The sequence below is a fragment of the Netta rufina genome (assembly GCF_964035555.1).
Source record: "Netta rufina genome assembly, chromosome: 2".
NCBI classification, from domain to species: domain Eukaryota; kingdom Metazoa; phylum Chordata; class Aves; order Anseriformes; family Anatidae; genus Netta; species Netta rufina.
The window spans coordinates 63,168,237-63,194,694 of record NC_140124.1 but is presented as its reverse complement, the minus strand read 5'-3'; the positions used below and the strand labels follow the sequence as shown (position 1 = coordinate 63,194,694).

Genomic DNA, 26,458 nt, shown 5'->3' with positions numbered 1-26,458 from the left:
ATAAATTTTAGTTTCTTCATGTGGAGACCCTTCTATGCTGGTAGGTCAGCAATGTGTCAGTCATGAGCTGTGGGTTTGGGGGGAATTTAAAATTGGTTTTCAAAGGGATCCAGGCCTAATGAAGTGGTTACATGAAAAGCCACATCTTAAAGCCCTGCTTTGTAACTCTTCAAGTCTTCTGAATTGTATTTTAAATATGTGGTGCAAGTATGTTGTAAATCTCCTGTAATCCACTGAACTGTGGGGCCTTAGGTGTTTTATTACCTTTTAGTACTCTCTTGACTGAGATTTTTGGTGTCCCTATTTGCAAACTACTTAAGGAAGCAAGGGATACTACAGATCATTAGGATGACAGGTTGTGGAGTAAGAATTTGTAAAATTCTGTTTTGCTTGTTTTAGTAATGTGTTTCACACCAGAGCACTGCTTCTTGTTTTACAGATGGTTTATCTTAAATATACGATCTGCAGGGCAATGCTTAGATCTAGTGAAATACAGATTTAAGTGTTAAGATGTCCTTGGGGGAGGGAAGGGAGAAACAGAGGAAACTGCAGCTGAGGGTGAAGAGGAAGAAGAAACCAATGCCTGCTTTTCTCCAGTCTCGTGTGTTCTTCAGAACCTCTACTGCTATATTTATACCAGTTTTTCTCCTGGCACATTAAAATGGCCACCTTAAGGGGCTGTACGCTAAGCCAGTAAAAGCTCTCCCATCAGCAAGCAGAACTCACTGTGGGTTTTGCGTTTCCCCTCTGGGGTGTGAATGTTTCCTGCCTTGGGTTGTGCTGCTGCTCTGACAAAACCTTGTAGTGCTAACCTGGTCTTGGTTGGCTTCTATGGTCTTGGCTGCTGCAGTGCCCCCATGCTTCAAGTGTCCACTCCCTCAGTGCTCCCCCAAGTGATGGAAATCCTATTTTCCATCCTGTACAGCTGCCCAGTGCCTAACAAACAAGTCAAGTCTCACTGATGGTTCACTGTAGCCAATGGAGAGTTGATTCCAAAAGTGGTTCACAGCAGGGAAGGCAGGCTGGGATGGCTGAAGTCCAAAGCTGTCCAGGATCTTCCCCTTGAAGGGAAAGACCTTGTATCTTGCACAGTGAGAAGTCAGCAGTGAAACTGAGTCAAGGAGACAGGCTTCCTGGTGTTTGGTGTGCTGGCCACTGGACAGTCCTGCTGCTGTTTCTGTAGTCCCTGCCATATGATAGTTAACAGGTGAAGCCTCTAGTGATCATGAGAAGAGGTGGTTTTCTGTTTTGTAATAGCCATAAAAATGACTTTTGCACTAAAAGATTTGTTAGCAGAATGGTAGCATTAATAACAGACAGAATGGTACATTTACTGGCTTGAGATTCTGCTTTTTGACAGATGTACAGATCAGCAACAGAACTTTGTTTCACACTGGGTGTTTTCTGCTAACAGATGTGCTGCATCTGCTGTTTTTCTGTGATCGGCTTAACAACAGCAAGGGTTAAGGTTTTTCTCTTTACTTCTCTAATTAAGAGGTTTCAGGCAAGGAAAGTGATATCCCGATCGTTATCCAAAACAAAGCTATGAATCTCTGCTGGCTACTTGAAAAGGAAATGTATTCAGCCTTGGTCTAAAGGAAACTAATATCTACAATTCCCCAATATAGCATCATCAGAGCATATCTGAACTGCACATACAACACAGGATTCCACCCAGATTTAAGCTTCTGTGCTCATTACGGTTCACACATGTAAATATTTTGTGTGATTTAGAAGTGCTTTAAGCCCAGGTCAGCGTACTGCTGATTGAAATGGACCTAGGGCGTGGGCAGCGCTGAGTGGTCTGAGCATTTATTTTTATTTTTTGGCTTGTTCCACAGTTTCCCTAAATCAAAGCAACGGTCTGGGTTCATCCAACATGCTCATGCTTAGTGCTACCTGTTGAGTGGTTGCCTCTATGGGAAACCCAAGGCATAGGCATGAAAGGATGAAGCTGATGGGGAAATAGCGGGAAATCTCAGTTTGTGCTCTCCAAGTTGCCTTAGAAGAGGTACAAAATACTGCACAGGCAGCAGCATCCTGCACAGTGCAGGGGTGGTACCAAAGTAGACCAAGCTGGGGATTGTGTTCTCCTTAGTGTAGCCTGTAGAGGTGTTCTGAGGAATACGCAGGTGGCGCAGACATGGTGACTAGGTAGTGCTGCATGGTAGATGTCATTAGGACAAGACTTGGCCAGCATCTCAGACACTTGTACTAACCAGACAACGCAGGTAAAGCTTTACCGGGTGTGCAGATTTGTCAATTCTAACACTGCCTATGCTTAGTGTTCTCCATGTGTACACTGATCAACAGGTCATGAGGCCGTAATTCCTCATTATTGTTTCCCACTGGATTTCAGCTATCAATTTAATACCTACACTAGGAAAATACTTTTATACTAACTGATGTGTTCAGTGCAGATGTTTGTGATATGTTAGATAAAAGGGGGGTTATCTCCTATAGCGAGCATAAGATTTACTTTGGTCTGTGTTATTTCATGCATTAAAGCTACAGCTTGATCTTCTTAAAGCTTTAAGAAGATCACCTCAGCATGTGTAAAAGCACACTTCAATTTTCCTGGTGTAGGAGAGGATATAGAGGCAAAAAACATCCAAAACAATTACAAGACACTAGTACAAAATAATTGTTTTGATGAAGAGAATACTTTGAGATTGTCTTGGATTATCTGATGGTAGGAAATTCTTTGAAGCATACTAAGGTGAGTTTCTTTTTACAAGTAAATGCTGCAAAAATATGATGTATATTTCCATAAAAATAGTTGTGTGAAGATTGAAATAATCAAAACAATATTCTTTCTCCTTGACATCAGGCAAATATTTACATCTGGGCCAAAAAACCCACAAACATATCTTTCAGCGGCCTGCAGAGTAGATTTACTTTGCAGAAAGCAAAGGTAAATGTTTACCTCATCTTTCGTGTTTCAAAAAAACATATCTATAAAATTGACCTGTAATGAGGAGCCCATCACTCACCCTTCTGCCCCTTGCAGAGCAAATAAGGTTGTTGGTGTGGAGGCCCCAGGGCAGATGTGCAGAGTCTCTCTGGGAGGCTGTGGCAGCCCTTGCCTGCTTTCAGCAGTGCCCTGCTCACAGCTGGGAGTTCCTGTGCTGATGGCAATTTGTCTGCTTTGCGGGAAGGGGTGAAGTTTTGTCTGGAGAGTTATTTGCAGGGGGAGCAGAGCCCAAAGGATTATGAGGAGCAGGAGCTTATTAGGATTGCAAATGTAAATTAATTTACATTTGTTAATTTGTAAAGCTCACTCTAGTGCTATTGAATTACTGATTGCAAACTTTGTGTCCCAGAAGACTTCCACTTTTTCATCATCCTGTTGCTGTTAACTGACTTGTGCTTAGTCACTTCAGTACTGTGGCAAGAGTGACACGTGGTGGTTTTACTAGCTGGGCAGCCGAGCTCCACCACAGCCCCTCTCTTACTCCCTCTCCTCAAAGGGGAAGGGGGACAAAATATCATGAAAAGGGCTCAAGGGTTGAGATAAGGATAGGGAGATAACAATTATCGTGTTGGGTGAAACAGACTCAGAGTAAGGAGACCGGAGAAATTTACTACCTATTACTAACAAGCTAGAGAAGTGAGAAACAGAGAAAACAAACTGAAAACATCTTCCCCCCATCCACCCTCTTCCACTTCCGCCCCCCCCCAAGCGGCACAGGGGAACGAGGACTGGGGGCTGTGGTCAGTCTATAGCATTTCGTCCCCATCGCTCCCTCATGGTCCCTCCCTGACAATGGGGTCCCTCCCACGGGATGCCGTCCTTCCCGACCCGAGCCTGCGGGGACTGCCCACAGCAGCAGCTCTTCAAGCACTGCTCCCACACGGCTCCGTCCCACGGGGTCCATCCATCCATCCCCCAGGAGCAAACTGCTCCAGCACGGGTCCCCCACGGGTGGGCGGCAGCTCCCCCCAGACCCCCTGCTCCTGTGTGGGCTCCTCTCCACGGGCTGCAGCTCCTGCCCGGGGCAAAATCTCCTCTCACAGGGGTGCAAACAACATCCCTCACTGGCTCAGCTCTGGGCAGCACCGGGTCCCTTTAGAGCCAGCTGAAACTGGCCCTTATCTAATATGGGGCAGCTGATGGGCTTTTCTCACAGAAGACAGCCCTGCAGCTCCCCCACTACCAAAACCTTGCTATGTAAACCCAACATAGCACAGGAAGACAAAGCAGTACCCTGAAAGGCTGCCTGTGTTAATAATTTTTATTATTTAGGATCCTTGCTTTCATTTTTGAACTGTCCCTTACAGGTTCTTGTTGATTTGTTTGAAATGAAATACTTAGAAAAGTGAACAAAAAACAATGTCAAATAATAATACAAAGGTGGCATAGTATTGGAAAAGGGGGAGGGAAATGGGTGGCATTGAGAAAGGATGTGGAAGCTGATGGGGTAGAGGATTTAGAAGTACTGATATCCTGATTTTAACAGTAATTGTATTCAACCTATGTATCATTGCAGGTCTAGGTTGCTACAGTTCCTTTTCATCCTGGTTTCCTGTAGTAGGTGGGGAGGAGAGGCAATTATTCTTGTCCTCTGTTGTTTTAAATCTGTTAGCTGATACCAATTTACTTTGTGAAGGGAATGAATACCCCAGGTACAAATTCAGTTGAGATAAGCCAATATGTCAGAGGGGTACATGTGAGCATCCTGTGGAGCGAAGGGGAGGCAGCAAGCAGATCTGCACACTCCATTTGGGGTAGCTCACCTGCAAGCTGGCACGTGCCCATTGGACACCAACTGGGCCTTATCCAGAGCTGGACAGCCCAGTGCTCCTCCATCAGTGGGATTTTTTTCCTTTTCCTCTTCTCTTTGTAAGTTGTGGGGAGGAAAACCTTCTTTTGTGTGATCTGCCTCATCTGGTCCCAGCTGCAGACACAAAGGCGAGAAGATGCTATGGAGAAGGTGCATGCTGGCTGCTGCAGAGGAGAACAGTTTTGTGCTTCTTGCCTTTTCTCTTGTGTACTGGCATTTGCTTTTCATTTAGGCACATAGCAAGTCAGATGAGGATATAGATCCAGATGAAAGTTTCTTTTCCTTTGCTTTTTCCTATGTCGCTTTTTAGTTTGATCAGGTTCCCTTGTGTGACTCATCTGCGTGGTCACATGAAAACAGCAATGGCAGTGAAAGAGGAAGGGTGGAAAGCAAGGACCCAGAAGGTATGGCAAGAGGGGACGGGATTCTTTCAGCAGTTGCTTTCATTTATCTTCCATTAAAATGCTCATTTTACATTTTAACCTGTATATAAAAAGATTTAGTTGACAGTAGACTGTTGAAATAACACATCCTTCCCTGAATCTGGTGTGAGCAGGGATTTTTAATCCCTTGTTTTCTGTCTGTGCTGTTTAGAAAACAAATCCAAAAGGAAAAATAATTCTCCCTCCCCATAGTACACCCTGCTACTGAGCTGACTTTTAGCCTTATCAATTTTCCATAAACACTAAAGGGAGTCTGCTGCTTTTGGTAACAGTGTTGGCTTCTGGGTTGTTTATAGGTTGCTGTGCGGTTTTCTTTTTTTAAGAATTCAATGAACTGTTGAACTGTGATTGTTGAAAGTAAAGAGGAGGCTCTGTGGGTCATTTGGGGAGTTCTCACAAAGCAACAGATGTATGCGATAGATTGTGTGGTCACCCAGTCTTGGAGGAAAAAGACCCTGTAGTCATCCAAAAGTGAAATTTTTCTGTTTCTTTTTTATTTTATTTTTTTTCCATTTAACTTCATTTATACTTTGGGTTAAAAACATGCATTTTTCTTTCACCCAGAAATTTCCTAAAAGCACTTGTGTGTGCACCCTGTGTTTAGAGCAACATTCAGAGTATTGCACCATCACCAGACTAGACTGCTCCTTCTTCTTTGGGACCCAAAGCAGCAGGGCTGTTTTCAGTCAGTCCAAATGCTTGTGCCTGCAGATGCAGAAAATAAAGCAGAACTGATACATCTGGGATTGTAACACCTTCCAGTTTGTTTTATCAGAGGGGAGCCTGTATATGCATACTTAGAGAGGGTTACTGTCATCACACGTATCGTATCTGAAAAGGCCAAAAAAAAAAAAAAAAAAGGTTTAAAAGGTTTAAAAATATTGAATGTCATCTTGCTTCAGATGTCATTCCTGGAAAATGTTTTTGTTGATATCTGAATTTTCTGTTTCTGCTGCAGTGAGATGCAGTACACACAAAAGACCCTTTGATTTCTCAGTGGAGAAGCTGAGTTGATGCCATATAGGTTAACGATGACATAAAGGACTGATAATATCATGGAGAATATGTATAGAATAGCTGTCTTTTTAGATTATCAGCCCAAAACACCAGAAAGCTTTTGGGTCCTTCCAAGCTTAATATTGAAAAGAAAAATAAATGCTACTAATTTGTTTTCTTATTCGGAATCTGTAGTTTTGGAATTATTTTCAGACCTCAGGCCTTTCTAATTCAGTGATTTTTATTTTTTTCTTCTCTCCTTAACCAGAAAAAACCACTGTCCTCAATAATAAAAGAAGTCTGCGATGGGTAAGTTCTGCCATACACGACATACTAGATACTATACCTTTTTGATTTAAGCCAACCAGGAGGTTATGAGTATTCTGAAGAAAGTTTAGATATCCTTTATGACAAGTCATTAGACTTTTCAACCTTGCAGTTGTTTTATCTTTAGATTTTTGGATTTGCAATGTATCACAGATCAACAGAGGACCACAGTTAAGGAAGTACTGCATTGGTTGTGGCTTGGATTTATAAACAGTACCTACTGGATGCTGTAGGCTGGTCTAGTTGACGTGAATGCTCACGTGAAACTAAAATGTGGCAACCAAGTCCTGCAGCATGAATTAATAACTGGCTAAGGGAAATGTCTTGCTTTAGATTTGGTATGCAAATATTTGAAAAAATGCTGTTTTCAGCAAGCGCTACCATAGAGAAAAAGCTAGTTTACATTCATCAAATTGATGCTGAATTAGAGAGACAATATTTTGAGTAATGTAATATATCAATTTAGTACTATATACATTGGGTATTGTATAAGATAGCATAAAATCCTGGTACTGTAAATGTTTTTAGTAATATAGTGATCTTGCTAACTGCAAGCGAAGAATTATACTTCCTATTTTTTTAACAGATCTGGAATGAATTATCAGATCATTATCAATTTCTTTTTGGAGCACTGAAGTGTCAGTGCAGTGACAATGTAGAGCTTTGTTTCGCTTATGAAAAGGGAAAATATCTAACTTAAGGGATATATTTGTACTGAGGTTTTCCCCATGTAAGCGTGCTTTCTTTTTTTTTTAGCACATAATTGAAGACTGAGTAAGTATGAGAAATACATGGGACATACAGGCACTTGTTTCATCATGGTAAAGTTGTGTAAATGTTTTTTATTTTAAGGTTTCATTTTGTGATTTAACTTGTTTTCATCTTTCTAAGGTGGTCTCTTGCAAATCATGATCAATTTGCACTGCAACATGCTGACAGTTCTAACTTCTACATCACAGAGAAGGTAGGTAAATCATTCAACACACCTCTTGCACAGACTATCAAAACAACTGCCACATTTTTTTTTTAATACTAATTATAAAAAATATGAAGCTTTTTCCATAATATACTGTCAGTGAGAGGGTAGGTACTGGGAGATCTACTTAATGCTTTTGCACTAATTTCTTTTGTTCAGAAAGGTGAAATAAAAGTTTGAACGTGCCGAGGCCCTCATGTCTATCAAGTTTAATCAAGCTTCAGCACTGAGGCCATCAGCTTTCATGTTTGTGCATATTTAGTATTCTGCTGAAAAGTTGTGTGCAGGAAATTGAAATATGTAAAGCACGAAGGGCTCTTTGAAGTCTGAGAATAATTTCAGTGCATATTGCTTCTCTCTTTGGCTGATCAGGTAGAAATAATCCTTGACTGTAATATTTGCTACCCCTTCCTGCCTGCTGTCCTGTTGCTATCCTGCTCTGTAAGTTATGTTGCTGCCTCTTTTTGGTCTGCAGATAGCATGGCAGTGGGTGATTCATGAAGTGATGCAATGATTTCAGCACAGAGTAATGAAATGGCTGTAGCTGTAATAAAAATGGAATGCTTAGTCTGAATAAATTGGACATGTTAATCTGAATTAGACAAAGTAGTACATTCGTTCCTAGTATCACTGATAGAAAAGCTGAAATCAGAAAAAAAAAAAAAAAAGTTTGGAAAGTTGCACAAAATAGAGCTGCAGAGGTACCATTTCTAATCAATGAAAAAAAAAGAGAGTGATTCAAAACGTGCTGAGGTCAGCATGAAGATTCCCTAACCTCAGGTTTTAAACTAAATAGACCTGAGCTTAGCTGCATAGAGGCAGATAACCCTTGCTACTGTCTTGTTATCAGTTCAGTTTTGGTTTACTCTTAAGCTGAAGGGTGTTTTGTTTCTGTTTTGCATTTCACAGATGTTTAGGAGCTGCTAAACGCAGCTGAGACATGAACTAACTTTTCTCTTGCTGTAATTCTTATCCACGCCCAAGAAATAAAAGGAACTTAGATACAGTTAAGCATTTAGAAAGACTAAATTTAGCAAGACAGCTAGAACAGTTGCTCATAAGATAGTGCAGCACTTTTTTTTTTTTTTTTTTTTTTAATTTAACAGACCAGTTTCAGTTTTTCATTTAACTGTTTGTAACCCCAGCCAACCTTCTCAGTATGTCATAGTTTGTTTTGGGATCTCCCTTTTCTCTCTCTTTTTTTTTTTTTTTTTAATCTCTACTCTCCTCTAATTTCAATTGTCATGGCCTTTGAAGTGTCTGTCAAGAAAAACTGTTAAAGTAATTACTGGTTGCTGTTATTCCTCCACCCAAATTAAATAGTGGGACTGCTTTGCTAATTGCCCTGATTTGTGACACAGCATTTTTCAATATGCTAGACCCAACTGAACTTGCCTGTTGGCATTTAAACTCTGATTGTACAGTGAATATTTCCAAGAAGAGGGTTTGAGCAAATACACTGGTTTGTTGAAGGAATTTGTCCCAATGCAATCAGAAGAGGCTTTGCCTCTACCTTTGGTGGGTAGGATCCTGTTTTGGAAAACATAGATGTTTTCTGTTCTGCATGAAAGGAAGTGTGATGGCTTTTGGCTGCCTTTAGATTGCAACAAGGGTGGAAAAGGATGGACTTCTAGAATATTTTGGATTGTACTGCAGAGAGGACTTTGAGTTTGTTTATTCTCTACTGAAAATATGCAGTGTCTGATTCTGAGTCACATAAATATGAGAAGAGTTCTAAATGCCACCAGTATTACTCAGATGTCTGTGACTTTTATTAGATATTGTTCAATGTTTATCACTGCTTGTTGGATGGAGGCTATAAAGAGAGGCTTATACAGGCTGAGACCCCTTCTGCATATTTTCCTTCGATTGTGTGTGATAAGATATTGTTGCTTGAGAAACATGAAAAACACCAGGGATGTGGACAAACGCGTGCACTTCAGTGAAGCTACAGCACTAATGACTAGGTGGTTAAAGCACACGTTTTAATCTGCCTCTTGCTATGAGATGAGCAGAGCTCCTTTGCTCCAGTAACAACTTCAAATAAGTATTTTTTTTCCACTGCTCTCGAAGTATAATTGTACATGTATGTCTGTACATATGCAGGAAAACTGTATTTATAGGTAATGTTTCTGCAGAGCCTGGGTAACTCCGGCTTTTGAGGCCTTGCAGGTAGGGATGACTTTAAAATATCACTACTTTTAAAATTAACAGAAAGAAAAGCAATTAGGGAAATCTTGTACAAGGTAACAAGAAACTTTGAAGTGAAAATGTTATAAATGGGGGACTGGCAACACATGGCTTACAATTATGTTTTTGTTTTGGGTGACAAACAGAGCATCTGTGTTTTGGTTGTCATACACAGAACTCTTTATCTTTTGTAGCTGACCTATATTTCCTGATTATGCCATAGATAAATAAAAACAACACCCATACAGTTCTTTCTTTCTTTTTTATTTATTATTGTATTTGGAAAAAAATGCCTCTACAGGAGTAACAATAACTCCCTCAGACTGTATTAAAGGCAGGCTTCTAACAAATCTTGAGCCAGGCTGTATTCCTCCTGGAGATGAGGCTTGTCACAGGAGCTGCAGTCTGGACTGCTGCCTCCTGGGTTCTGGTTTGGCTATATCTGTGCCCCTGAAAGGGCAGTGGAAAATTTAATGATTTATTTTGGCAGTTGTTTTTAAAAAATGTCAGAAATGAAAGAAGTTATGTGAACAAGAAAATCAAGCAGGCATAGTGCCTAAGCTCAAGTCTAGTTGGTGTTTTAATCATAATGTCTTTGACTAGTATTGCATTATGATGTGTATTATTATATATATTTTTAAGGCGTTTGTTATCAGGGAGAAGAGGAGTTCCCTGATAGCTCAAACATCTAAAAGCCTGCCTCTTGAATCAGGATCATATTGTGCTAGGTGCTGTACAGTAGAGAACAAAAAAAAGTCACCTTTGCATCATTCTGTCCAAGTTGTAGTTGAATAGATGCTAGTGTATATCAGGTGTAACAACTCAGGAACACTATAGACTGGGCAAGCTCAGTTAGAGGACAGAAAATGTCATATGAGGAGTAGAAAATGGCTGTATAATTGTATATGCTAAAAGTGTTCTTGGGCTGAAAACCACAGCTTGGGTATTTGTCCATTGTGTTCTTTGGTGGCAAAACTAGGAATTTGGGGAAAGGCGGCTGAGTGGCTCTGTGCAGTGCATTTAAGGGTATGCCTCATTGTCACATCTTAAGGAGAACGTGGTACTGTCAGATAAAATACATAAAAAGGCAAGTGAAATGATTAATGGGATTGAGCAGCTGCCTCACAATGCAAAGTTTCCTCAGTTTGGTGAGAAAAATGTCAGGAGGGGTCAGGATCAACATTTACCAAGTCAGGAAAGTAGTGGACAAGCTGAATGTGGAGCTGCCATTATGAAATCTGCAAGATGAGAAGTAGGGAGTGCTTGATGAAAGCAGTTAGGGTGTCAGTTTAAAACAGATGAAGGTTCATGCAGCAGCCGATGAACATCTTGAACTTGCTGTCACAAAAGGTTGTAAAAGCAGGCATGGACGAAGTATAGATGTAGCCTCAAAAATATGTAGTGCAACAAATGTGGTTGCTGTGGAAGCATGAAGAGAGTGAAAACAGTCAGATCATGATCCTGAGTGGCATTTGCTCTTCTTACAGCTGGAGGTAGAATATGGGGTTTGATATTACAATAGGCTGACTTGGTAGCAATTTTTTGGGGGGTTCATTTTTGGTCACCAAAAGCTTTAATAAGGTGAGAGTTAAAAGATATGGATGCAATTATCAACATTGTATGTCTTGGCATGACAGGCCTCTAGTGTTTTAGAAGAAATACTGAGGTAGTTAATCCTGTAATAATATTCATTTTCCAAGAAGCTGCTGGAAACAGGGAATATCTTACAGTTCTTCACTTCAGAATTAAAGGATAGCATGCTCCTTGAAAAAACATGAATCGCTAGCAGTTTCTGCATACTGTTTAACTACCCCTATACAAAGACTGCAGAAGCTAGTAAATAAACCAAGTTGCACCCATGTTAGGGTTACAGGGTGTACCTGATCCTGTACAATTCTACAACCTGCAAACAGCGTGATTCTGCGCATAACCTTCTAGCATGTGGGCTACCAACACTCTCCTTACCTGAGATCTACAGCCATGCAGCAGTACAGTCAATCATTTAATCTGAAAATTTCCTCTTCCTCCCCCACTTCTTTTACAAAAAGGAGGAAAAAATCCAGACCTTTCTTCTGCCTGATCCATTATTTCAACTAACTCACTTTCTAGCAATACAGTCACTGAGGTACTAGAGAAGGGAATGAAAAAAGCTGAACTACCATTTTCTCCAGCAACCTACACTTACCCCAGCTTGAATACTGTTGAAACTGCACCATTTTATTTAAAAAAAAAAAGAAAAAAAAAAAAAGAAAAAAAAAAGTCCCTACTTTGCATGATTTACTCATCTTCAGGTGGAGTGATCTACCAAGACAACATCATTAGGTACCATTTGTTCTGCAAAGCACCAGAGCTATTACACTGTAGGCAGACATCCTTCTTATGGATTGCAGAAAAAAAAGTTGCAAGATATTTTTAACCTGCATCGGTTCCCCAATTCAAGTAACCACAGAGTTGTCCCAATAAGACGGAAGCAGGAGCCAGATAACAAGCAGCACCATCGTCCTCTGATAAGTTGGAAATATAAGAGCAGCACCCTGCAAAGTAAACATCAGGAAATGATAGACTTAGCTGGGCACATAGTATTGTTGGTGAGATCATGTGGGGAAGTGAGAACAGGGAAGTGGAACGGACATTTAAAACAACAACAGAACAACAACTAAAAACAACGTGTGGGTTTTTGCTAAGTTGAAATCAGTTTTCTGATGCAGTTTACCCGATGCATTTACCCCTAGCAAAGAGGGGTCAGTGCAGGAGCTGTAGCTCCTTAAGCAAATGCTGTTACTGAGATAAAAATCTGAAGACCTAAGCCAAGGTGGCGGTTTGAAGTTGGTCTTGCCAAATAAAATCACAGTTTGCTATGATAAAGTACAGTTTTGCTTTTCAGTCTCTTTCATTTTCCTGCCTCCATTTTTGTGTTGTATAAACAGTTGTATAACTACTTGATGAGCCCATGTGTGAACAAACCCAGCTGAGAATTTATTGATCTGGGGTTTTGACTGGTTCTCTCCAATCCTTCCCTGGACATGATTCAAGGGTCTTGCACCATCCCTTATATTAGATCATGCAGACTTTTTGTTAAGCAGATATGATGAATTAAAAAGGTATGAGATGATTCTCCTCTCCTCCACCACTCTGAAAAGTTGTCCAAAAAGTACTATAGCCAGCATTTTGGAGGTTGCAGGATTTCATGGGGAAGGAGAGAAGTCAGAACCATCCCCATTTAGCGTTGGGCTATGATGTTTGTTCACTGCACCTTGTAAAACCATCCATCCCTCTAAATGGGTGGTTGTTCAAGTATGAAGAGGAGTTAAAGAACATCTGGGGGTCGTGATAGACAGCAAGTTGAATATGAGCCAACAGTGTGCCCTGGCAGCCAGGAGGGCCAACCGTGTCCTGGGGTGCATCAAGCACGGCATCGCTAGTAGGTCAAGGGAGGTGATTGTCCCACTCTACTCTGCACTGGTGCGGCCTCACCTCGAGTACTGTGTGCAGTTCTGGGCACCACAGTATAAAAAGGACATGAAACTGTTGGAGAGTGTCCAGAGGAGGGCTACGAAGATGGTGAAAGGCCTGGAGGGGAAGACGTACGAAGAACGGCTGAGGTCACTGGGCCTGTTCAGCCTGGAGAAGAGGAGGCTGAGGGGAGACCTCATCACATTCTACAACTTCCTTGTAAGGGGGTGTCGAGAGGCAGGAGACCTTTTCTCCATTAACACCAGTGACAGGACCCGCGGGAACAGGGTTAAGCTGAGGCAGGGGAAATTTAGGCTTGACATCAGGAGGGGGTTCTTCACAGAGAGGGTGGTTGCACACTGGAACAGGCTCCCCAGGGAAATGGTCACTGCACCGAGCCTGTCTGAATTTAAGAAGAGATTGGACTGTGCACTTAGTCACATGGTCTGAACTTTTGGGTAGACCTGTGCGGTGTCAAGAGTTGGACTTGATGATCCTTGAGGGTCCCTTCCAACTCAGGATATTCTATGATTCTATGATTTTTCTGTCAAATGGATCTTATACAGACCTGCTTCGTATCAGCTGAACTGGAACAGTTACACAGTGCTTGTGGTGTACTTGTACCTACATTCAATTGCTATAACAAACATATTTTCAGAGCCTTTCCTTTTTAGTTGATTATACGTGAGGCAAAATGACATTATTTTTTTTTCAGAAGAATAAACGTGTATGCAGCCTTAAAAACAAACCAAAAAAACCACACTTGTTGGTTCTCATCAGTCTTGATGTGGAACTAAATACATAACTAAATATATTGCTATACCACATGCTTAAAAAGGAGGCAAGCAAAAGAAGAATTAAGTTGTTCATAGTGGGACAGAAAGTTTAGCAGGTTGACAGGACACAATGATTTTGTTTTTCTTTGGAAAATTTAGCCTGAGCCAAAAGTCCTAAAAAGTAAGTCCTAAAAACTTGGACTAACTTGCTAGATAAGGATGACTACTGTTCCTGAAATCAGCCTGAATGAAGTAGGATTGAAAGTCATTTAACACATAGATACTCAAATTTTGCTTCTGCCTACTGAAGAAATACACCGATGTCCACTGTTTATTGCTGGAGTCCATAGGGTAGTATTAGCAGCAAGCAGGAAGGAGCATGGCCAGTCTGATCTTGTCTGCTACCTGTAGTGTTAGCAATTTCTGAAAGATCTTGCAGGTGCCCCAAAACAGTAAGAAGTTTAAGAATATGAGGGGAATACCATGTCACACTGAATGTAGAGAAAAGGAAAGGCTGGACATAGTTTGGTCCAGTTCAAGTCTGGATTGAAATCAGACATGAAAGTGAAAATTCTTAGTATTTATCTCAGTGAAATTCAGTTGATCAATGAGAACAGATAAGTGCTTAAAATGTGAATGGAAAAAAACGAAACAAAACAAAACACCACCAACAACCTCCAAAAAACCTCAACCCTATAAGTGGTTCAGTTCTTGTCCTATCATTTGCATATACTCCCACACAGGGAGATTGTAATGGCATGGTGGAATTTCACATGACTGTACAATTGCAAGTTGTATTCAGCAAAAATTGGGTCACAAGCAAAAGCACCTCTGAAGAAGAACAAATACTAGTGACTCCACCCAGCTTGGGGAAGGCAGGAATTAGAAAGATGTCCTGTCTGCAAACACAGCAAGGAGCTGAGTAATGATAACGAAAGCAAAAATGAAGGCAACTCCCTTTGCAGAATCGCACAAAAGTCTCTCAAAACAAATGGAGGGAACTCAGCATCTGCTCTCCTCCATTTCATGCAACAAGCACATAGGGATGAAAAGGAGCAGTTGATGTCATCTACCTGGACTTGGTCAAAGCATTTGACACTGTCTTGTATGAGGTCCTTGTCTCTAAATTGGAGAGACATGGATGTGACAGCGGGACCACTCGGTGCATAAGGATTGTCTGGGTGGTTATACTCAAAGAATTGTGGTTGATGACTTCGTGTTCAAGTGGAAACCAGTTATGAATGGCATTATTCAGGGGTTGCTACTGGTTTTGTTGCTGTTTAACATCTTAACATCATGACATGGACAGTGGGACTGAGTGCACCCTCAGAAAGTTTGCCAATGGCACTAAGCTGTGTGGTGCGGTTGACGTGCTGGAAGGAAGGGATGCCATCCAGAGGGACCTGGACAGGTTTGAGAGGTGGGCCTGTGGAACCACCAAGTGATAAGATGAGGGGAAATGGCCTCAAGTTGCACTAGGGACATTTACATTGGATATCAAGAGAAATTTCTTTACTGAAAGGGTCATGTGGCGTTGGAATAGGCTTTCTAGGGAAGTGGTTGAGTCACCACTATCCTTGGAGGTCTTCAAGAAACATTTAGGTATAGGTTTGTAGCACGGTTTAGTGGTGGACTTGTCAGTATTATGTTAAAGATAGTATTTTATGATCTTAGAGGTCTTTTCCAACCTGAATAATTCTATGTTAAGGACATGGATGTATTGGAACATGTCCAGAGGATGGCTGTGAGGGTGACCAGAGGGCTGGAGCACCTCTCCTCAGAAGACAGGTTGAGGCAGTTGGGGTTGTTCAGGCTGGAGAATAGAAGGCTCTGGGGAGACCTTATAGCGGCCTTCCAGTACTTAAAGGGGCCTACAGAAATGGTGGGGAGGGACTCTGTCAGGGAGTGTAGTGATACCACAAGGGGGAATGGCTTTAAAATGAAAGAGAGTAGATTTAGACTAGTTATAAGGACAAAATTCTTCACTCAGAGGGTGGTGAGGCACTGGCACAGGTTGCCCAGGGAAGTTGTGGATGCCCCATCCCTGGAGGTGCTCAAGGCCAAGCTGGATGGGGCCTTGGGCAACCTTGTCCAGTGGGGGGTGTCCCTGCCTATGGCAGGGGGGTTGGAACTGGGTGATCCTTGGGGTCGCTTTCAACCTAAGTGATTCTATGATGAAGGTGGTAGGAAAGAAGAATTAAAAAGCATAGGGAGTCCTCAAAGGCATAAGATAAAAAAAAAAAAAAAAAAAAGCGATGAAATTGTGACTGACTAAGAATAGACTGTTATCAATAAGCAGATGAATGAAATGTCCTTATATTTAAAAGACAATGTTAAAAATGGCACCATTATCATCATGGGCTGAACATAGTTTGGAACTGGCTCACAAAACCCCTCAGCGAGTAAGCTTGTATTCCCAATAGTTGCTCTGATGCAAGGTTTAGAGTCACCACATCCTCTGTCTCTAGCAGTGAAGCTAGCATGAGCAATGCTCTTTCCCAGCCCCATACTCCTGCAAGGCCCCTGCATTGTGGTTCATCACACCTTCTGATCTGAAAAGACAACTATTTGGAGGCTATGTTGTAAATTGAACAGTTGCAGTGATCCAGACCTTTGTCTACCTTTGCCACAATTTCTTGTGTCATGGCAAAAAAAGCTCTCTGGCTAGTTCACAACAGCAGTTGTGATACTCGATGTTTGCTGGCTTCTGCAACACTTTGAGTCAATGATTTAAGGGAGGCTTGTCAGCATGGACTCCACTTCTCCTGAGTTGTAACTTTAATTATCATTATGTATCAACAAAACTTATGCAGCATTTTTGCTCTTCTTTACTACTTGCCCATACTCATCCCGGTAAAAACGTTAGACTTGATAACTCTGTAACATCAAGTATAATTCATAGCTCTAATTTTTTATTGCTGGGTCAGCTTGAAGGAAGATGTAACAAAATAACAGTAGTGTGGAAATAGGGAACAATTAACTACTTAATGTAAATATGTAAAGAATTCTGAATTTCTTGGCTATTATTATTTAGCTTGGCTAGAGGTGTCTGTGAAGAAAACTGGTCAAGGGTAAAAATAATGCTGAGTGAGCTATAACCACAGGAACCAACGCTTGTAGGTCATCCTCAAATATGTTAAGCAAACATTCCATTCCAATCAATTGCAGTGGGCTGAATCATGAGGCATTTTGCTGGGTGTAACAGGTTATTAAAGTGATAAGACAAATACATGGCAAAATAAACCTCAGTTTTACTTGATACGTTTTCCAAAGTGTGTCTCCAGAAAAACTCTGAGTAAATGATTTGACTGTTTTGATAGGAATTTTTGAAAGCAAATGCACATACCTTCATCCTTTAGTCAGGGTTTGGTGGACTCCTAATTCTCTGCTAACCTTGCTGTTTAAATGCAAGCCTTCTGCATGTGATTTGGACAAAATTGTCTGTGGCACAATAAAGGCAAATCTTTGGGAAGGAACATAATCTGATGGCAGATAGCATAGGTTTGTGTTGCTCCAGCCAGTGGATGTGGAAGTCAGATGGCCCTAAAAAGAGAACACAAAGCAAACAGTCCAGGTATCTTCTACTTCCTGCAGTGTTTTGTAGTTTTTGTATTTCTGCGATTGTATTTGCATGTCTGTTGAAAACTCAGCTTGGAAAGTGTCATGCAAATATATGGTGCTTGGAAATGCTATGTATTTGGTTAGAATAAAATCTTGTGAGTGTGTGTTCTTGCAAGGTGTAATATTTCAAGTGGAGCTTATTTGTATCCATAATATAACTGCTGTCTTAGGCCTAGGTAACATAACAAGTCTATTTTCTTGTTGTAGAGTTTCTTTAGGGGCATTTTGGATAGTGATGTTTAAGTAGTTACTTTCTGCTCAGGAATAAGCTTTCCTAATACAGATTGACATCATGAACAACATCTACAAACAATGTACACATGAGATCAGAAATATCCTGGAAGGGGTCTACCCTGGCCCCTCAGGTGGTGGTGTGCCCTGTCCTGAATAGCTGTGGTGCATACAAGGGCGATTACTAAAGGCAGGCTGCTGTGTTGGAATGACATTCTGTTATTCTGTTAAGGCAATCCACAGGATGCTGTCCCTAATGCTAAGCAGATTAACTGTGTATAAATGTTGCGATTGCAATTAACTGGCATGCTGAATACTGCACCACACAGTTCATGTAGGAAATCCTCTTGGCTTAATTGTACACTTAGATGCTGTTTCGTGGTAGGCGCTTCAGTCATTATGTAGCATGGATAAACAAAATTGGATTTTTGATTGGGGAATATCTAACTCTTTGCAAGGTTTGGCTAGCCTGCTGCATTAGAAACTTGATACTGTGAAAACTTACATATAAAAGGCACTGTCAGTTTTCCTTAAGCCTTTGTCTAAATTGGAAATTGAAGACTAGCTGCTGGTGATAGCAGCAACTGAATGCACTGCACAGGACAGACTGATGTGTTTTGCTGTGAGCCAGGGGTGATTAGAGAAAGGTCTTGTGGGCTGTGGGCTCAGACCTGTGGTGGAATTTGGAGTATGTGGTGTTTCAGATTCATCTTGGTAAATAAACAGAAAGACCCTAAACAAAACTTCCAAGGACGCTTTTATGTACTGTGTGTTCTCTTATTCCCGTGCTATTTTATATAGCACCTGCTGACATACAGTCACTCTGGAGAATAGTACTGCCCTTGTTTGTCTGTTTGTGGTATCTGAATTTCAGTGAGGTTATCAGCTTCCCTTTTTATGCTCGTTTTAAATTCGTTGAACTGTGGAGAGAATAGGGTGTTTTTTAACAAGATCTTTCTCATTTGTTTAGGTTGGTTGTGGATTTATGTAATTAGTTTTTTTGTTTTAACTTGTTTACTTGACTGCGTAGAGAGCATTTCAGATTTAGTCTAACTTGTGTTTGCAACGGACTAAGAGTGTTTGCACATATGCTTGTTGTGGCCCAGATGAAGTGACTTAACTTGTTAAACCACAAACTCATTTGTTCATCTCATTTGGTAGTTCACGTTAATTGTAACAGGAAACATGAGAAACTCTGTGCTTAAAGTTATTCTGCTGAAAGAATAAACCTGCGTGGGTGCTCTTTATTTGTTTAAGAACAGTCTATTTACTTAGCTCCAACACTTTCATAATGATATTAGTGGACTTTCACTTTTCATAGAACCATACAATCATTTAGGTTGGAAAAGACCTTAAGATCATCAAGTCCACCATCAACCTAACACTACCACCTCTTAACCATGTTGCTAAGCGCCACATCCATACGTCTCTTAAATACCTCTAGGGCTGGAGACCCCGCCACCTCCCTGGGCAGCCCCTTCCAAGGCCTGGCCACGCTCTCTGAGAGGAAATCCTTCCTGACACCCAGCCCAAACCCCCCTGGTGCAGCCTGGGGCTGTCACCTCACATCCTATCGCTTGTCTCCTGAGCAAGGAGAGCAACACGCTGCTCCTGGCTGCAGCCTCCTGTCAGGCAGCTGTGGAGAGTGGGGAGCTTTGCCCTCAGCCTCCTCCTCTCCAGACCGAGCAGCCCCCAGCACCCCCAGCTGCTCCTCACCCCTCTGGTTTTCTCTTCACCAGTTTTGGTGCTCTTCTCTGCACACACTCAAGCAACCCAAACCTTTTGTGTGGTCAGGGGCCCAAAACTGAGCACAGCGCTCCAGGTGTGGCTTCACCAGAGCTGAGTACAGGAGGACAATCCCTTCTTGCTGGCCGCATGATTTCTGATGCAGGCCAGGATGGCACTGGCCTTCTCAGCCACCGAGGAACACCACTGGCTCATGTTCATCCCACTGTCAACCAGCACCCCCAGGTCCTTTTCTGCTGGCAACTTTCCAGCCACTCTTCTCCAAGCCTATACGTCTGCATGGGGTTGTTATGACCCAAGTGCAGCACCCAGCACTTAAGCCTTGTTGAATCCCATACAAGTGATACAAGTGGATGTGGCCCATCAATCCAGCTTATCCAGATCCCTCTACAAAGCCTTCCTACCCTCAAGTGGAGGTCAACACTCCTGCCCAACGTGGTGTCTGCAAACTCACTGAGGGTGCACTCAATCCCCTCATCAAGAGTGCTGATAAAAATGTTAAACAGAACCAGCCCCAGTGCTGAGCCCTGGGGGATACCACTGGTGAACAGCCTCCAACTGGATTTAACTCCATTCACTGTGGCCCTTTAGGCCAGACTGCCCAGCCAGATTTTCACTCAATGAACAATACCTCTGTCCAAGCCAGGAGCAGGCAGTTTCTCCAGGAGAACGCTGTGGGAAACAGTACCAAATGTTTTGCTATAGACCACATCCTTTTCCTTGTCCACTAAACATGTCATCATATCATAGGGGGAGATCAGATTTGTCAAGCAGGAACTACATTTCATGAACCCATGCTGGCTGGGCCTGATTGCCTTGTTGTCCTTCACTTTTATTTTATTTATTTATTTATTTATGCATGCATGTGATTGGTACGGTTTAAGCTGTTTAAGTATTATCTGATTCTCTGTTTTTTAACGTTGTTGCATGCTGGGATTTGCTGCCTTAAAAGTAAAACTGATGTAACTCGATGTGCACGTGCATACATGTATACTGTAGCCTAACCCAACTGATGTCCAGTGATTTAGCCTAAGATGTTGATTGAGATGAAGTTAGCCTATGCCAACTGTGTCTTGAAGCAATTACTCATATTCAATTCCACAAATCAGGAGGTGGTAACAGTTTAAGCTGCCACAAGTGTTTGGAAAGTGAGTTTGCTTCAACATTGATTTGGGTTTAACCACACAAATTCACTCTTGCCACCTCATACAGATTCCTTAGACGTGATGAGGTGTAGCTTTGTCTGATGCTGTTTTACTACAGGAGGAGCAAATCTGGCACTTTTTTAGTGTCATCTCTGCTGTGTAATTAGCCACTCACCTTTTATTTATTTACTTTTTTTTACCCCTCTCTGGAGTAGAGTCTGGCTCACATCCATTGGGCTGTTCTGGCAGGAAGGCAATGACACTATCAGGAGGAGACTGCTAGGGGCTCAGATGAGTTAGCTGCATATGTAAGCAATGATGCCATAAAAAATGTCTCTCTTGTATCCACTGTGTCGTCTGACACTTTAAGTATTTCATTTAGAGTGAAGAAATGTTGTGGGCGGAGGGTGATCTTGCGGGTTTGCTAGAACCAATCCCACAGAGGACTTAGGTACCAAGAAAGAGACAATGTACTGGAGTTTTATTTTGGGACTGCTTGACCTGGTTTCAAGCAAGATTTATCCTGTTTTTAGCATTTTGGATTTGAGGTTTGTCTAACTGTGAGCTGTAAGGATTAAATGAAATTGGGAGAAGTTGCCTGAGAAGAAATACACCTTGATTTATTTGTGTAAACATCAGTCTGCAGAAAGCCTGCACTGTGGTTTTTAGAACAAAATGAACTCTTAGCTCTCAAACTGTTAGGGATTCCTCACATACCTTTGACAAATGAGGATATTGGCCCATGAACAAACTAATGAACCGTGAATGCATCTGTGAGTGTGTGTTGCATTGTGCAGAGGTGGCCAGTACCTGTTAGCATGCTCATTGTGCTGGGTACCTCTGCAATGTTGACCTGTGGTGAACAGAAGGGAGCTTACTGATAGAGGTGCACGTCTCCCTCATGCTTACCACAGGGTAAGGCCATGCACACGGGCACTGGCCATAATGTTGTGAGGACACTGTAAGCATACACCATAACTTGTGCCACGGTAACTTTTTCATCTACACGTAGCTTTAGTTTAATTGAACATCTTATGTGAGATTAACAAAGAGAAAATGTTTAATGCCTTCTCTTTCCGTCAGCAGGGTAAGGAGAATGGCCTATGGCATGTTTGAACTTTACTTACCACTAACAGCAGGGCTTTTTTTTTTTTTTTATTTATTTTGTATTTAATTTGAGGGAGAATGCAAGGTTGTGGTGGCAGAACTCAGTGGTTGGTTCCAGTGGTTTAAGTCAGCATGTTCTTGTTATAGAAAACAGAGAGCCAGTGGGATAAAACTTAAGTCCTGCAGATGTTTAATGACAGGTTTCAGCAAACTTACGAACTCCTCAACTATGTGGCACAGTATCAGAGCCAGACACCATGGACAGTATATTTCAAACAAATATTTAGAAGTTGCCAGTGGAAGCTAAACTTTGCAAAATATGAAGTCATTCTCAAAAGGGTTTAGATCTGTTAAATATCATATGAATAGCCACCTATTTCTTGAAGCTAATGTTAGTATGCCTAAATCAGGAACATACTGCATGCATGTTAGCTCACATGTGGAAGGGGGAAGCTTTTGCACATAGACAAGGGAAAGTACCGTTGCTATTTTAGTGTGGCATTCTATTTAATGCACGTTTCATCTTTTTATATGTCTTAAGGAAATCTTTGTGTTTTTTTTTTTCTCTTTCAGAATCGTAATGAGATAAAAAATGGAGCAATCCTTCGGTTAACAACGTCTCCAGTAAGTTACCATTCTGTTCTTCTCTCCCTTCAAAGTAAAGATTTGATTAGTAGAATCACTGTGAAGCAAGTTATATATTTTCAGGCTTTAGCTACACCGTATCCCACAATCCCCCTACAAAGGACAGTGATGGTGTGGTCACAAGAAGACTGTGTTGATCTTTTTTTTTGAGTTGTGGGCTGGGGTGGTGTCTCTCTAGTCAAATTTTGTGGCAGGGTTGTCACAGTTGGGTGTTCTTTGTCTTTTGCTTCTTCTCTTCCACTGGGAAGAGCTTTCATGTCCAAGATACCTCTGCTTCCCTGCTGGAACTGCAGCATTACTCATGTTCTCCTGTCCTGCCCAAGAGCTTTGAGCCAAGAGAAAAGCCTGAGGGTTGGATCTGGGAGAGCTCTTCTGGGCAGTGCAGGTCAGAGCTTTCCTGTTGTTGGGGTTTCTACTGATTGAGCAGCAGCTATAATGTTGAGATTTTACTGTTTTGTCTTTATTTTTTCAATACCACCTCGTTGCCAGCTCCTCAAAAAGCATAGCAGAGTTGCTGGTTGCCTTGTAATGGCCTGTTTTCCTGCTGAGTTGAACCATGCTGTTGCCACGTGCTGAAAGCCACTATTAGTCCCAGAAGATGTATTTGTCTGGCAGCAGCAATCACATTTCCTTACTGACAAGCATAGTGTGCCATTAAAATGGTTTACCTCTTTGTGGTGGTGTTTTAGCTTCTGCAGAATCATTGCATTCTTATGTCCAAAATCTGCCCCCGTGTACTGCAGCTCATTTAAGCAAGGAAGACAGAGCTGTGGTGCTTTAAATTTGGCTTCTGTTGAACCTGTTAAGAGTGGTGTCAGATGCAAAATCTTGTTTATCTAGAAGTCATATGGAGATACATACTGGACGGGTCACTTTTCAGCTGTAGGACCTACCGTCAATGTAAAAAAAAAAGAGATGTATGTTGCTAAAAATTTCCTAGGTCCTCCAGATACCATATGCATTTCCACTTGTCCCCAGCATGCTTATCTTGACGGTGATTTATACTAAGCTTAGGAGGTGACTGAGTTTGTAATGAATGTTTGTGTATACACAGAAATTGAAGAAGCCATTATGAAAACACATGCATGCCTCTGAAGTTTTTGGTTAAGTGTATCTACGTGAGTGTGTCCTCTTAACAGAAAGCACACCTAAGCAGCAGCTGTCTGAACAAAGACAAGAGATTTCCATTATCCTTTGTCATCTTTTCCACGGTCATATACAGAGCTTTACAGCTGTAGGAGTAAGAGCCATGGTCTTAAGCTGCTGTTGCCAGTCTGACTCCAAAGCTTCTTGCTATATGTCATCAGAACAGCCTTGTACATGAGAAACCACTTACCTGTGGAGTAAACCCCATCTGGTGGAGCTTCCTAAGAAACAGAAAGCCCTGGCACCAGCTCCTAACCTTTGGGACTTGTAAGAACAAATATCCAAATATCCACTCCACTGAAAAAGGGCTATCTACTGGCCAGATGTGGGATGTCGTGAAAGCAAAACAACATCTGTGGTTCATCAGGAATCAGTGTGGTCCAAATGCACTGCATCATTCTTCTGTGTAACCACAACGTGGAGTGACAGTATGAGATGACTCATGGAATCCTTCCCCATCACAAAATCCACAATGAGTTGCACCATGCAAAACTGAACTGAGGCTGTGCTTTGACGCATCTGTGGAAATAGCTGTCTGTCTGCATGGTCACCTGTGCAATTGGAAATGTGACCTTCAAACAGAAGATAACTTTTGGATTTATAACTCTTTCTACTAATAGCTGTGGGCCGGAAGGCAGGGCCTTGCATAAGATTCTCCTGTGCTTGTTCTGTTTCTTTGGTCATCTGCCTTAGGTTCAGTCAGCCAAGACAGGGCTCCTTAGGATATTGGGCTGTTACCCATTTTCTACCAAGTTAGGGACCATGCTTGCACAAGCCTACAGTTAAGAGTGATGCAGGGATCCTAATCTGCCATCCTGTTATGAGCTAGAAGGCCGCTCTAGTTTCTAGTTGTCAGTATTGACATTTATCACTAAACCAGGGCTTATTATCTTTTTTTTTTTTTTTTTTTTTTTTTTGGTTAACTTTTCCCCATAATCAGGGAAGTAACTTGGATGCAGGTTTTAAAGGTCTGGGTTGTTTTTTGTCAGATTAAAGAGTATTTGTATTCTTTAAATAGAGGTAAAATAAAGTTCTGAATGTTCCCGTACTAGAATAGTGTCTTTGCTTTGAAGGTACTGCTGAAGTGGTCATCATAGAGGTACCTAAAATAGATAGATTAAAGGCTTCCAAGCTGTGGTTTTTAGAGTGGTGACCCACACAATGTTTGTATTTAACCCTGAGAAGCTAACAGGCCATCTGTTTCCATTTTTTCCTCTGAAATTCTATGTGAAAGCAACTGTAGATGGAGGAGATAATGTAAAGTGCAGGCTGAAAGATATAATTGTGCAATATGGGAATGATGCTTTCCTAGCTTCCAGGTAGAAAATGTTTTTCTCATCCTGTGATAATATTAAGATTCTATTTTTTTCCTTTCTCCCCCCCCACTCTGTATCAGTATAAAGCTGAAATTATCTCCTCCTCCCCTCAGACAAAGAAAATAGTAGCAAAAACACTGTGTAGAGGTTGGGGAATTTGAAAGAAAGAAAAGAAAGATTAAAAGAAGTGAAGAGGAGCCCCATACAAATTATCTGGTGCCTGGGATGTGTCCATGTAGCTTCAGAGAGGTCCAAGCTTTCTACTTTTTGGCTATCGTGGGCAAGCAAAATCTGTCTTGAACTTCACAAGCCTTTTGAGGAAACTTTTTTGAAGAGTTGGGAGGAATAGTTACGGCCAGCTCTGAAGGCTGCAGGAAATTAAAATGCATTTCTAGTTCTTACTTTTCATATAGTATAATAGCATCAGAAGCAAAAGTCAGGCTATACCCATTCACAGTTGCATGCTGGAGTTACAGAATCACAGAATTTCTAGGTTGGAAGAGACCTCAAGGTCATCGAGTCCAACCTCCAACCTAACGCTAACAGCCCTCCACTAAACCATATCCCTAAGCTCTACATCTAAACGTCTTTTGAAGACTTCCAGGGATGGTGACTCCACCACTTCCCTGGGCAGCCTGTTCCAATGCCTCACAACCCTTTCAGTGAAGAAGTTCTTCCTAACATCTAACCTAAAACTCCCCTGGCTCAACTTAAGCCCATTCCCCCTCGTCCTGTCACCAGGCACGTGGGAGAACAGGCCAACCCCCACCTCGCTACAGCCTCCCTTGAGGTACCTAAAAAGAGCGATAAGGTCACCCCTGAGCCTCCTCTTCTCCAGGCTGAACAAGCCCAGCTCCCTCAGCCGCTCCTCGTAGGACTTGTTCTCCAGGCCCCTCACCAGCTTCGTCGCCCTTCTCTGCACCCACTCAAGCACCTCGATGTCCTTCTTGTAGCGAGGGGCCCAAAACTGAACACAGTACTCGAGGTGCGGCCTCACCAGAGCTGAGTACAGGGGGACGATCACCTCCCTCGCCCTGCTGGTCACGCTGTTCCTGATACAAGCCAGGATGCCGTTGGCCTTCTTGGCCACCTGAGCGCACTGCTGGCTCATATTCAGCCGACTATCCACCATTACTCCCAGGTCCTTCTCTGCCTGGCAGCTCTCCAACCATTCCTCTCCCAGTCTGTAGCTCTGCTTGGGGTTATTGCGCCCCAGGTGCAGGACCCGGCACTTGGCCTTGTTGAACTTCATGCAGTTGACCTCAGCCCATCGGTGCAGCCTATCCAGATCCTCCTGCAGAGCTTTCCTACCCTCGAGCAGATCGACACACGCACCTAACTTGGTGTCATCTGCGAACTTACTGAGGGTGCACTCGATGCCCTCGTCCAGATCATCGATAAAGATATTAAAGAGGACCGGCCCCAGCACCGAGCCCTGGGGGACGCCACTAGTGACTGGCCTCCAACTGGACTTGGCTCCATTCACCACGACTCTTTGGGCCCGGCTATCCAGCCAGTTTCTAACCCAGCGAAGCGTGCGCCAGTCCAAGCCAAGA

The 26,458-nt window shown here is 42.2% G+C and overlaps 1 protein-coding gene across 2 annotated transcripts in view; it reads left to right on the top strand.

Annotated features, from left to right (window-relative positions):
• Positions 1-26,458, top strand: part of ELMO1 (engulfment and cell motility 1) — a 332,530-nt gene that overhangs the window by 52,284 nt on the left and 253,788 nt on the right. For both annotated transcript variants that reach the window (XM_084306854.1, XM_084306855.1), the window contains exons 4-6: positions 6,492-6,532; positions 7,442-7,514; positions 22,369-22,419. In XM_084306854.1, coding sequence (XP_084162980.1) covers positions 6,492-6,532; positions 7,442-7,514; positions 22,369-22,419 — 165 coding nt within the window. The remainder of the gene's footprint in view (positions 1-6,491; positions 6,533-7,441; positions 7,515-22,368; positions 22,420-26,458) is intronic.